Consider the following 14,001-nt stretch of genomic DNA (forward strand, 5'->3'; position numbering starts at 1 on the left):
CACGGGCACGGTGCGGCTTGGGCCGCTGCAGCCGCACGCCGAAGAAAAAAAAACACACCGGCGTGCGTCGTCTGCTCCGTTCCAATCCGATTCTAATGGTGGCGTCAACAGAGATGTTATTAATCGCACTCACATTGAACTCGAGGCAATACTTTGCATTCGGAAGAGTTTGTAACGTGAAACACAGTCGTGTGTTTCACAGTCGTGCTTAGCATGGACAAGTACCGCCATCCCGTGGAGCCCGATGTAATGCGTGACGGCGCACTCGCACGGTTGCATGGAGGAGAAGAGGGGTGCCTGATCTGCGGGCCATGCCTACAACGTCGCCTAGCAACAGACGCTTGGCCACAGATATGGCGGCGCACTCCTATGGTTGCCTGCATGCACTCCACGCCATTGAATACCGGCTATACAGCTTCCTCAGAAACTTCGCAGTTTAAGAAAAATTCTGGACCAGGACGAATTTTTCTTGAACTGCGAAGTTTCTGAGGAAGCTCTACAGCTTTCCTTTGTAGCCGTACGGCTGCATTCAGGTGGATGTCAAACTTTCCTGAACGAACAGTTTTTTTGTGCTAGTCATCTTTCACTATTTCCCAACCAAATTGAAGGCTGCACTTTTTGTGGGCAGCTGTTACTGCTACTGCTATGGGCACACTTTGTACAAATCATCATCAGGGTGGTCCTCCTTTCTCTGCTGTGCGTGTGCAGTGACTGGCAGCATGCGGACACGGTGACAGCGGTCTTCCTGGCCATCATGTGCTGTGCCACCATGCTGCCCGTGAGCGTCCACTGTGCCTGCGTCCTGCTTCAGGTGTGTGTGTGCGGGAAGTGGAGTCCACGGTTTCGTAACAAGTATCCAGGGCGGCGTGTGCGAAATGGCAACTGATTTCCGGTTTGGACCCCAGTGGCTCGCTTCCTTGGCTGGTTACTGTAGGAACTAAATGATTCATCGCTGAAACGTTAATTGTTAAAATTTACTAGCTTTGGGGCCAGGGTCGGCGTTTCTGCCTTTTATTCTTAGACGTGCATCCCGACCAGAATGCTGGACACGTGTGGAGTGCAAGTGTGAAATAGGTTGCACTGGCTTCGTAAAACCTCGTTATAACGAACATAGCCATTTTGAATTATTGCTTATGTCAAACGATGGGAACATCTACTGTAAATCTTTGCTTGTGTATGTATTCTGTGTGCATTTTGTGTACTGAATTGTGGGAACGCCCAGCCTTTCACGACTACAAGGTTTAAAGCCCGTTGTGTGGAAAAACTTTCTTTGCTGTGGTCAGGATTTTATTGAGCTGTTTCCGAGCTGGTGGAGGTACAGAACACAAAAAAGGGTTTGGGTTCCACTGATCTCCCTCTGCTGTGGGAATTGTTGCTCACCACTGATTTCCACATAGGCGGTCGTGTGTTCACACCACTTCACGGCCAGGGCTGGCGTGATGTTGCCGCCTCTTACCGTGCCGCACACCACGCCAGTTGTAACCGGGCCGGTGTCGCTGCGCCTGCGGCGTGCACTGCATGTTTTCGTGAGAACAAATCGCTCCATGCGGTTCACGCTTTAGAACGTTGTGCAGATAAGCCACCGCTCTTTCCCTTTCCGAACAAGTGAGCCGCACGAAGCCGAAGATTTCCACCACCAGTACGCTGCGCTGATAAGCAGCCGCCTTCGGCATCGTGAACACAAGGTGGGGTAAAAAAAAAATCCCGCTGGCGTTCTTATCAAGTTACGCAGCATCTGTTCATAGATGCTAAAAACTCCGCCACGATCCCACAAAACACAAACACGGCGGAAGTTAAAGCCGTGCTCGCTGTTTGTAAGGCCGCGCTTGCAATGTGTCAGACCCTGCTGATGTTAAAAAAAAAAAAAAAAAACCGTTATAAAGACCAGGCCTTTGCAAGTGCCGTGCGTTTGAGTGATGACAAATAAAAGATGGCTTAAAAGGTAGGTTGCGATGTGGTTGGATTCGCGCATGTTTTGGTTATAGTGTGGATTTTTGCGGCTCCCGCAATATACGTTATAAGCGGTCTACACTGTACTTCTCAAATTTCCCACGCCCTGGTTTTCACTGCAAGCTCGGGCGGGCCAATGCAGACCACGTGAGCCAACCACAGACGATGCGGAAAACGCGAGTAGCGGTGCGGGTTTTTGATTGAAGTCACAACTTGCAGTTTTGCAGCCATAATAGTGTGACGTAATACCTTCCGGCATTGCCGAGAACTGCCATCTGTGCTGCCTGTGACTGAAACCAAATTTGGTTGAAAGAAATGCATTTTAACTCTTTGTATGCTGACTGGTGACTGGTTTTAGCTTTATTTTGAGTGGTGAAGAGGTGTTTTTCACAGCATAAAAACCTAAAATTTGGTGTCGCTACTCTTTTATTAAGCATGTTTGATTGCTTGCCTCCTCCCCCCACGGCGCCATGTCTTCGTGATTTCATGGCTGGTCGTGATTTCATCACAAACGTCCTTTTCGAAGTGTGGGTAGCTTACATCTCTCTCTTGATGAAGGGACAAAATTTTGCGTGCGGTGCATTTTGTAGGCAAATGGACACAGCAGTTCCTTCCCTAATACTGTTCTTTTAACGAATCATTCGTCACGTTTGAGCCCTCAGCAGCAGCAGCGGCGTAAACGCGAGCATTTGCCCAACTCTTTGCTTGCAGACCACACCGGGTCACCTCTTGGGCCAGCTGGACAAGTGTCTTCGGGAGGCCTCTACATTGGACGGTGTGCTAGAATTTCGCCACGAGCTCTTCTGGACCCTCTCCTTTGGAACCCTGGTCGGTGCTTCAAAGATTTCTCGCATTTTTTTTTCTTTCCTGTCTTGTCTAGGAGGCTGAGAAGTAACTTTTCAGTGAATGGAGCGCACTGTAGCGAAAGCCGAGGCGCCACTTTGGAAAAAGGTTCATCAAAGCGAACTTGTGCGACCTTTTCTCATGATGGGACAAAATGCACAAAACCAGGATGGGACAAACAGAAGGAAGAGACCACGCAGCCCTGTTTGGTGTCTTCCTTCTGTTTGTCCCATCCTGGTTTTGCACATTTTGTCCCATCATGTCAGGTACTAAACCAAGTCTTTAACATTTGGTCTCTTTTATTTGTCATTTCGGACTACTAAGAACTGCCCTGAGTAACTTTAAAGTTGTATGAGTTTTTTATTTTGCCATTGAATTTTCATGGCAAGAGCACTTTGGATTGCTTCATGAACTGCTGAAAACTGTCCTGGGCAAGGAAATGAAGGGGACCAGTGATCAAATTACATTACCAGATTAAAGTTTAGAGTGCATGCGTAATTTTGCACGTCTTTTAGTGAATTACACGTATTTTTAACGTAAAAAAATTGTTCAGAACGATCTCAACCCCTGTTTCATTCTCAGCTGTCATAACACAGTGGCAAGTTCTCCGGGCTATATTTAGAGGTTTGCTAGCATGTTTAACCTGTACAATCTGCGCGTGAACAAACAAGAAGTTGGTATGATATTAACCATGGAATGAGTGAAGGTCGAAAATTGAAATGCTGTGTAGACCACTTATAACGTATGCCGTGGGAGCCACGAAAATTGGCACTATAAGTGGTACCGCACTGTTTCAATGTTTCAATCATTCTTTGTTTATCCTTACTTGGACTAGCGCCACTTAAAAACAGAGGTGCGGCTTTTATTTCGTCTTCTTCTTCCCCTTTTTTTTTGCATCAAATGCTGCTCCATGGTCTTACAAACCGTGAGCGTGGATTTAAGTTCTCTTTGTGTTTATGTTTTGAGAGATCTGCATTTAGCGTCTAGAAGAATGGATGTCGCAGAGAGGGAAGCAACAGTTAGCTTAACTACATATGAGTATGACAAGACTGATAAGTGCAGAAATGGACAGGGGGCGTATGTCCCTGCCCTTCACATTCTTCGTCGACAACTTTTTTGTGCTTATAGGTCTCGAACAATTAGCTTGTGGCAACCATTTTTCTTATCGACTGTCATTTGCCAATGCTCAATTTTTCCACTGGAGGTTTGTAGTGACAGCGTCTTCTCACTACAAACTGAGAAAGAAGAGTGTGTGTGTGTGTGTGTGTGCAGGAGTGACACGTCATTGCAATCCCCTTTCTTGCCCAGTGATCTTGAACTTGATGTTTGCCCGACCATTTACCCAACAAAATGAAATGCTTTGCTGGAACGGCGGTTCGCTAACACTGATGCGCTAGTTGCCTGAATGAAAAATTGCAGTGATGATATCGTGTTGTTCCTTCTTGTGCCTTTTTACAGGCTGGTTCCGTCCATGTTCGTGTTCGGCGGGATGCCAACGAGCAGCTGGTGTTGGCGCACGTGGTCGACCGCCTATCGGCTCTCGTTCCAGAGCTCACTGTTCAGGTGGGTGCTTTACGCCTTGTTGGTAATACAGTTGAACCTCGATTGTGTGGAATCCCAATTTTGCGAATTTCCTGAACAAATGAACAAATTCATATTTTTTGCTGCAGTTGCACATAGGCCAACACTCTCTCAATTTTATGAAGTTCTCAATTTAACAAAGTCATTTGGAGGGTTCCAGTGACATTGTTAATTTGAGGTTAAACTGTATTCCAGTTCAAAAGTGCGGCCCATTTGGACGGTGTTCTGATTGGATGGAAGTAGCCCAAGGGGGTTGTTTTCTTTTTGGCTGCCTTTTGTCCTTGGCAAAATACAGTCTCTGTTTAGCTCTTTCGTTACCGTGGGAAATTGACCAATTTTTAGGGGTCTAAGAAAATATATATTGTTTGTAGATGTAGATTATTTTGTAGGAATGTAAATGATTAAACACCCTTTCCAACAACACCAGTATTAACAAGGTTTTCATAATAAGTGGTGGGGAAAAATATTGTCAAATTCTAAATTTTTGTCCAGATGTCGAAGAAAATCAAAAAGAAGGGTTGTGTATAACAAACCACAAGTACTAGAAGAAAAAAATTAGAATATACATTTTGTAGGTAAACATTTCAAAAACCTATCCTACAAACAAAATAAAAATTGTGCGATACAATTTATCAGATGCAAAAAAAAAAAAAAAATGTTAGCACGCATGGTGCCCAGCCTTGTGGTGAAGCCCGACCTCCATTTCAAAATGTGCAATTTTGGATGGTTCTCTGGAAGAAATTTGGTGGTTTGACATTATAAGAGGCATCAATTTACCCCCACATAATGCAAAAACACCTTGTGAATGACTTTCGCCAGTACAGGAATCAGAGCAAGCAAGCGATGCAAACAAATGCGCTTGAAGTTTAAAACCAAACTTTTTGTCGGCATTCTGATCATCACTTATCTGTGAGAACTTTCACTTGCGGTTTACTATCATCTTCTAACTCGCTATGATAGCCGTCTCTCAGAGATATCGTGCAATGCGCTTGCGTCGTGCCCAGCAAGCTTTCAGAGTGTAACTGTTGCGCGATGAAAAGAAAAGAGTTCAGACTATGGGCCTGCTGCATCGCAACTCCTAGCATTTTTGAAAAGAAACAAACCTGTTGGAGACTTTGTTGGAATAGACGGTTTTACTAAGGTGCAAAACTAGACCTCCGGAAATACTCTTCTAGGGAAACGAAACTGCCCGGTGAACAGCTGGTGGTGTTCAAGTCTGATTGGAAGCACTCTCCTTGTCGACGACAGGTGTTATCTTTCAGCTTTCAGCTGGATCTGTTATCGCAGAAGTATGGCAGGGGGGAGAGATTGAAACACGAGCGGCATGCTTTTTTTTTGAGGAACAGTAGTGGACGACAGAGGCATCTTGGGAAATTGGCTCGAAGTTGGGTAACTGCGTAGTACAGTCAAATCTTGGTATAACGAATCACGCGGGACTGCTGAAAATTGTTCGTCATTTCGAAATATCGTTGTGATGAAAAGCTTTGCGGTTATCAGCCAGCGCTCAAACCTAGGTATGAAAATGATGTTCCTTTGCCAGTAAATGTGTGTGCGGACAAGCAAACTCTCAAATGAAAATGTTGCACTCACTTCAAAGCTGCTTTATTGGAAGAAATTACTGTATTTGCTCGAATCCAGGCCGGCCTCGATTCTAGGCTGACCCCCGAAATGTTTAAGGGGGGACGCGGCTTTCAACTTCGGAAAAATGACCAAAACATCGTTTTTTTGAAACCCGCATATTCGGCTTCTATGTTTCCTATTCTATGCGTCTGCAAAGTTTTTACGCTGAAAAGCGTCGCAAAGTGGCATAAAAAAAATACTTTTGTCATGCGCGGTGACAAACTATCAGCGCAAAAGGGCGAAAAAACGGCAATTTTCGGAGCGCTCTATCTCCGCAACGGTGCCACCGGGCGCGGCCATTTTGATATGGTTAGATCGGCCGAGCGATCGTCTTTCCGGTTCCGCTCGTCTCTTTTATCTTCGTTCATTCACAAACGCACAAACGGCAGAAAAGAAACGACGCACAAACGAAGCTAGAAATAGATGCTGAAGCGCTATTGGTCCTCCCAGAACAACGACCCTCCTGATTGGATGTCACGGGCGCAACGCAAGATGGCGGCCGCCTGAGCTGCGTAGCGAGCGCATTGAGTTCATTTTCGCCGCTTCGCTCGGCCGAGTTTCTGTTCAATCTGTTGTATTCAACACGCACGTTATCGCGATGGGAATGCCTGAGATCGCGAGCCAGATTGCGGGAAGTTGTGTGGCTCGAAAGGAGGAGGTCATCGAACGCTTCGTGGTGCGCGTGACTCTACCGTCGCCAGACCCCGGAGGGTGACGCGGTGTGCGCGCTTGCGATAGCGGTTCGTGAAGTGAACTTTTAGTCGGGTTTGCGATGTTTACACGCTTAGTTATTGCTGTGTTTTGACTGTGGACTCGCTAGCCTTGAAAAAGAAACGGTCGACGCGTCAAACGCGCTGGCGCGCACGGCATAGCCGACGCGCATTGGAGCAGCACATGACTGGGCAACCGGTTACGATTGAACGCCAGTAGTTGTAATTAATGCCTGCGACGTTAGATTTAATCTTAAAAGCGACCTGACCAGCCATATCAGGTATAATTAAAGTTCGATATGTCGCGATAAGCGTGCGCTGCGATGCGCGCGAGCCATATCGCCCGTATTGCGCAACGTTTCCCGTGCACTTGTAATTTTCATGCAAACAGGTTTGAGTTAGTAATACAGGAATAAAAATATGCTCTCTGCATTAAAAATGTACGTTACTGTCGCAGCATTTAACAGTGATTTTTTAGGGAAATTATTGATACCATTGCTTAGGGCATACTGGCTTTGCTGCTAGAAATATTGGATGCCTTGAATGTCAAAAGTATTAAAAAAATATGCTCTTGCATTGAAGTTGGGAGTTATGCAGAATACTCTACCAAGCTTCAAAGTAGCTCATTTTCATCCTTGTGGTATGCAAACTTTTGGCAATGAACACCTGCACGTATGAGTACTAAGTTGCTGTGCCAGGCAAGATGATAAAACATAAAAAAAAGCCAAAAATGTTCAAATTTAAGTAAAAAAAATGCTCAACTTGTTGCCATGGTGACAACACTGCAAAAGGAGGCTGTTCAGTGCAATACAGCCAACCAGCTAACCTACTTTGCATTGAAAGCCCATTGAAACCCATCTCCCCCTTCGTTTGGTCGGGAAAGTGGGGTATGTACTCTTCACGGAGGAGCTGAAAATGATGTTTTCTGGAAAGAAAAAGGCTGTAAAAGGCACTCCAATTTCAAGGCAAGGCATTCCAGAAGCCCCATGTTCAAAAGGACATGAAAGGCTACAACCATGACGACTTTTGATAAGTGAAACCTATGTTGCAACTTCGGAAGCCGTTTTCTCAAAACAGTTTTTTTTGCCACCTCCGTCGCTTGTACCAGGGATTTTTTTGTGACCGCTGGGTCTATTTTGATTTCGTTTCTTGCATCACATTCCTTGATAAACAGTTCAGGTCGTGACACTCTTGGTTTTCCCGATTTGTTTTTTGTGATTTTTTTATTCGAATAATCGTTCACAGTCAACATGCCTATTGCACATTAACCTCTAAAAAAATGAAAACCAAAAAACATTGTGTTGTAAAAAAAAAATTCTAAAACTGTCACAACCTCGTCCATTCATTTGGGAATGCAAAGCACTTCGAACAAGTTTTCTATCGTGTTTTATAAGCCGCTCAAGCTCGGTACAAGCGGAACAGAAAGAAAATTTAATACATAAAAAAGTTTTCAAAATATTAGTTTGAAATTTTTATGGTGTTATCACGGAAGCATTTCCAGTTGCTGTGCCAATTTTCATCAAAATCCACAAAGAAATAAAAAAGTTGATTTTGAAAGCCACGTCCCCCCTTAAGGTCGGAAAGTAAAATATGCTTACGTCGAATGTAAGCTGAATGAAAAAAGGAATTCGACTGGGACTACAACACACACTTTATTACGGTTGCGGCACTTGTTGTAGCATGTTCAGTGCTCACTCATCGTCGGCATCGCTGTTTTCTTCCCATAGCGTACTGTCCTCACTGCCGTCCAGCGCGTTCGAGATGCTGCACTTACGGAAGGCCTCCACGTTTAGCTCAGCCGGAGCTTAGTCCCATGCCATGGCTAATCATTTCGCCAGTTGGCTGAGTGAAACGCACTTGATGCGCCTGGACGGTGTGATTTGGGGATCTTGCTACGTCAGCCAGTCATTGTAATGCTTCCGCAGCCTGTCCCTAAATGGCTTGTCGATGGCCATGTCGAGCAATTTTAGCTGGCCTGTCATACCGCCAGGTATTGCCGCAATGTCTGTACCGCCCTCTGAGAGCACGGATTTAACGGCATCTGTCAAGTGGTGGCGGTAGCAGTCGAGAACCAGGAGTGACTCCTTAAACAGCACAGCCCCAGTACGGGGCTGTCAAACAGTCTCCACCCAACCTTTGGCGAGGGCACCACTCATCCGTGCATTCTCATGGGCTTGTACGATGTTTTTAGGAAAAACTTTCCCAGCTGGAAGAGCCTACTGCTTAAAAATGATTTAGGGCGGCTACTTTTGCCCATCGGCTGTGCAACAGAACATCACAGTATCACAGTGGTGCGCTGCTTCTCATAGACTGCGGCTTTGACTTTCACTTGCTCTGTGCCCTTCTCAATCACTGTGCAGGCCACAGGCATGCCCAAATACAACGGGGTCTGATCAACGTTACCGATCTGGACCAGTCGGTACTCCTTTTCCGCTCGCTTCGTTCTTGATGACAAAGCACTGGAATGCGACTAGCTTCTCCTTGAAGTCGGGGTAGCTTTTGGTGGCCAGGCATCCGCCGTAGCAGGCTGAACCTGAACCACTTCATAAAACGAGTGACCCAGCCCCTGCTGGACTTGAACTGAGTCCGCACGACACCTCTAATGTTTGGGATCTCCCTCACCTTCGCGTGTGTCATCTCCATTGTCACAAGCATTCCACCCTCTCTTTGCTGCCGGATAAAGTCAGCGACTTCCTTCTCCACCTCGTGGTGTAGACCTTTCTTGAATTCTGTGGAGGCGATTCGTCTGGCAGCGCAGTTGAAAAGTTTGTTTCCCTGCTTCCGCCATCCACGCATCTTCTTTTCATGGATGCTGAAATCGCGCTGTGCATGGAGGTTTGAAGTTCTCTCGGCCTCCAAAACTATCTTCCGCTTAAAAACCGTGGTTTAGTGTGACCGCTTAGTGGGCGCCGTTGTTCCGCAAACATGGGCACTTCTCGAAGTCATGCGGCGACATAAGCAAGCAAGCACGGAGCACCAAGAGCTGGGTTCACAACGTTCAAACAAGCAAAAGGGAGCCTGCAAGCTGCAAGCCTGTGGCCACAAGATGAGTGTCTAGCGGGGACAGGAAAGCCACATTTTTTAATCTAAGCCGACCCCCAACTTTCGTAAAAGAAAAAAAAAAGTATCGCTCTAGACTCAAGTAAATGCGGTGGTTATTTTCTTCTGGCGAGTGCAGCATGCACAAATGATTAGAAAGACCTCTACATATTCCACTTAGCGCAATACCATTGAAATGAGAGAAAAAAGAGGCAAAGGTTGCTAGGCCTGCTAGGCTACTGCACATTAAAGGGACCCAGAAAAGCCTTTTGTAAAAGTTACAAAAGGTCTGTATTGTCGCGTAGCACCAATATAGCGATGCAATGCCGTTGGAATTATTGATCTACATTCAGTATTACCTGCGCCAGAAGCAATTAAGTGCACCTCTCCCCCCTTGCCGATCGATTCCTCCTCCCTCTCTGCTTCTTTCAAAGCAGCTGGAAACACTGGGAATAGCCATGCGACATCGCAAGCTCGACTTCCGTTCTCCGCTAGCTACATTCCTGCGCCTAGGCACGCGTCAATCGCTGCAGATCCGGCTTTGCCTCGGGATCGCGCAGGAAGGAGGAAGAGCAGCCGGAAGCCAATGGCAGTGACGTTGCCGGCGACCGACGATCGGCCGAATCAGGGGGGCGCCTCGCCGTTGCGTCAGCCGCGGTCGGCGTTGCGTCAGCCGCGGTCGGCTCGCTGCGTCGGCGCGCTCATCGGCTGAGAAAGGCGATCTTCAAAAATTGTTTATAAATTATCTGTACAACATATGGGGCTCACACTTGGCTCAAAAATCCCCCGTTAAGTGTTCTACCATCTGAATGCATTTGATTGCCACCTTCACAAAGCTTTTCTGGGTCCCTTTAAAACCACAGCTTTGTGGTGCTGTCAGCAGTTGGCACTCAAAATGGTGATGATGATAGCTACTCGGGGAATACGCACAGAAACAGCGGTTTCTGTTTCAAGTTAGAGTCGGCGCTGTTACTTTTACCCAAATTTGTAATACTGATGTTCTTCGATTGTGAAGGAGAAAATATATTAGAAGCGTTATTCTGAAATATGCGCTATATTGAAATTCATAGTTCTAAAATATTTTTACATTGAAAATTCAGGCAACCTGGCGGGAGTTTTTAAAATATTCGTAAAGTTCAGAAATTCGTTATTATGGGGTTCGTAGTAACGAGATTGACTGTATGGCCAAATATGAATTTCATGACACAAAGATGAGACCGAAACTGCTGGAAACTGGCTAAAAATGCCAGGCCCACTTGTTAGACATGCAAGGAACCCTCAGAAATAAGCTTTTGGAGAATGAAGTTACCGTATCTCCAAACCAAAGCTCATTAGTAATTAGCCGGTGTCATTTCAAGGTAATTGTCACCTCTCAATGCTGTTAGATTTCAAAGCTTACAACATAATTGGGTATTTGACTTACTGCAAGCCTTTTTATCAAGAAAATTTGATGATAATGCAGCATAAATAACCATGCGCGGCGTGCTTTTTTGTCAAGCACAGCAGCCACGCCCCCGGCTCACAAAAAACGCTGTCAAAGTATCAGTGTCGCCGGAGTGGGAAAATTCAAACTGTTCCTGAAAGTGCAGTGTAGACTAACCTCTGGGGCCCATTAGTTGTACAAGAAATGACTACAACATGTCGAAATCGGCAATATAAAGCATTAATCACTGGGGATCAATTTTGATAGGTGTAGTATCGAAAGAGTTAGTCATGGTGAATTCGTGTTTGAAAAGGAATAAAATAAACCTTTCAGGGGGCAGTACACTCTATCTGTTCCTGCTAGGATGTGTTAGATTTTAGTTTAATTGAGCCAAAAGGTGTGTTGACCAAAGTCATGATACTTGTGATGTAAGTATTTGACATTGGTGTGCAGGTAAGCTCAATTGGCTTTAGTCTGCTCCAGTTGTGTACCCTGTCAGGTCTTTTAAATGTAGGCGTTTCCTGTTGCGCAATTCTTTTATAATTTGAATGAGGCAAGGGATATTTGCAGCCTGCAGGACCTACTTTGCTGCATGGAGCCGTGTGGGCCAAGTCTGAGCTAAATTGTGTGTGCATGTGTGGGTGTGGGTGGGTAGGTGGGTGGGTTGGTGGGTGGATGGGTGGGTGGAGGGGGGGGTGATGAATGGGAGATAAGCAAAATGAAGGGGAAGTATTTTTCAGTGCTCCTTTGTAGTGAGACGTAGAAAGCCATTTATCACCAAAAGATGCTGTCTTTTTTTTTTGGTTTACTGGTAAAGGGAGGCTACTGCCTCTGAAGTCGTTTACCAATGTGAGCTGTTAATGCTAGGTTCCCAGTCATGCCATTGTCCATTGCAGAGAATGGTAACAGGGGATTGGCCTGGGGGCCTTCCATAGCATCCGCTGATAACGGGCAATTCTAGTCTGCTGTGATGCTGCTGTCTCTAGAAGAAGAAGCAAGCTTAGCTGGTCCTGCCGTGTGATCCAGTTTTCCATTACAATAGTGTATTGTTGCAGCAATGAAAACGTGCAAAAAACAGCATACTGGTCGACCGCAGCCATAATGAACAGGTGGGCATTGAGGCAGTTATCCCAAGTCTTTAAAAAGGAAGTTGGTGGAGGTAAGGGGTGGGATGCTCTAGCTGCTTTTGTCCTGCTTGCAGAAAAGGAAATACAGTGTGTCCTAAGAGGCTTGTCCGCATGAATTGTGACCAAAGTCGCTTGCACCGGAAACGCTTTTCCCCCAAGGGTCCTTGTCGGGGCAAAATTGTCTTTTTGGGTCAGTTTTCGCATATCCAGAGATGTCGTTTTAGTGACACTGCAGCAACACTTACTTAGTTATACTGAGTTTAAACATACCTCGTCTCCCATGGGCACCAGCTAGCTTTGTTGTGTCGCGAATTTCGCCATATTGAAGTTCACTGCATCGAGGTTTTGCTGTAACTGTTTTGGCTACTAAAACGAGAAAATGCATTATCCAGTGTGTGACCAGAATGAGTGGTGCCAGTGCAGTCTACGCCCATTACAACAGACCCTCTTAATCCAGAAAAAAACATCCGTTGTAGCTGAAGTATGCAATATCCGACGGGGGGGGGGGGTGTTTGAGCGCGACAGTGGATGCTTTGACGGCGGATATTGCATGTACGTAGTACAGGCACTTTGTTCTTTCTACACGCCTGCAGCACCCCTGCACGGTGTTCACGCGAGGACAAATCGCCTAAACACCGTTTCCAAAGCTTAGCACTGGTACTTGGAAAAGGCCTGGAGCAGGGGTTCTCAAGCATGTTGCTCCCAGGACCCAGGACCCCCACCCCCCGCCCGCCCCACCATTTTTCATTCGTTTATTCCCGTCGTCTTTACGCGAGCATGTACGCTTGTGGCACCTATCTCTAAGCAGGAGAAATGTGCATGCGGGTAATACAGGGTGTTGCGACGATAATTGGAACACCTCAAAAATTTTTCCTCAGCGAACCACCGCTCTGTTCGCGCTCAAACTTGCCACGAAGGTCGCATTTTGTGGTCTATTTTGTTTGATACCGGGAACAACGATGATACTTACCTGTGTATTCTGAAAATAAATAAAAACGATTTTCGCCTATGGGAAAATGGCGGCTGATTTGGACGTGCGAGCCAGCGCAAGTTGATGTTGGAACGACGGAACCACCTGCAGAGTGAAACGCCCGTTTGGGATTCATGTATGGAGCCAAATGGTGCAGCAGACGATCAGAAAATGCCCTAGGAATGAGCTAGCAGACGATCAGAAAACCCGGTTTTCGGGCTCGCACGTCCAAATGAGCCGCCATTTTCCCATCGGTGAAAATCGTTTTTATTTATTTTTAGGACAAACAGGTAAGTACTGTCGTTGCTTTCGGTGTCAAACAAAATAGACCACAAAATGTGATCTTCGTGTGAAGTTTGAGCGCGAACAGAGCGGCGGTTCGCTCAGGAAAAGTTTTTAAAGTGTTCCAATTACCATCGCAACACACTGTATAAGGTCGAGATTCAAGTGCAATAGTTTAACCACGCGGCCTGTTTTCGGAGTCCAGCTGGCTACAAGCTGCTGGCGGGATTTATTGCGCAGCTCACGTGTTTCTGTTATGCACCGAGATGTGCTTACTGACATTCGGGCGTGGGTAATGGAGGTTCCTCAGATCGATTGCACCTCAGGTTCGCCATATAAGTGACTTCACAACTGCGGAACCAGGGAAAATTTATTGGTGGCTCGCGGAACTCGGAGGAGGGGCCTGTGGAACCCCTAGGTTCCGCATAACCCACTTTGAGGAACCATGGCCTAGGG

General features: G+C 46.2%; 1 protein-coding gene across 2 annotated transcripts in view; it reads left to right on the forward strand.

Annotated features, from left to right (window-relative positions):
• LOC144149616 (zinc transporter 6-like) overlaps positions 1-14,001 on the forward strand; it is a 32,169-nt gene that overhangs the window by 14,197 nt on the left and 3,971 nt on the right. For both annotated transcript variants that reach the window (XM_077681260.1, XM_077681259.1), the window contains 3 exons: positions 709-811; positions 2,662-2,778; positions 4,252-4,356. In XM_077681260.1, coding sequence (XP_077537386.1) covers positions 709-811; positions 2,662-2,778; positions 4,252-4,356 — 325 coding nt within the window. The remainder of the gene's footprint in view (positions 1-708; positions 812-2,661; positions 2,779-4,251; positions 4,357-14,001) is intronic.

The sequence above is a fragment of the Haemaphysalis longicornis genome, unplaced genomic scaffold, assembly GCF_048455015.1.
Source record: "Haemaphysalis longicornis isolate Haplotype H1 unplaced genomic scaffold, Haemaphysalis longicornis Haplotype H1 scaffold_8, whole genome shotgun sequence".
In the NCBI taxonomy this organism is placed as follows: Eukaryota; Metazoa; Arthropoda; class Arachnida; order Ixodida; family Ixodidae; genus Haemaphysalis; species Haemaphysalis longicornis.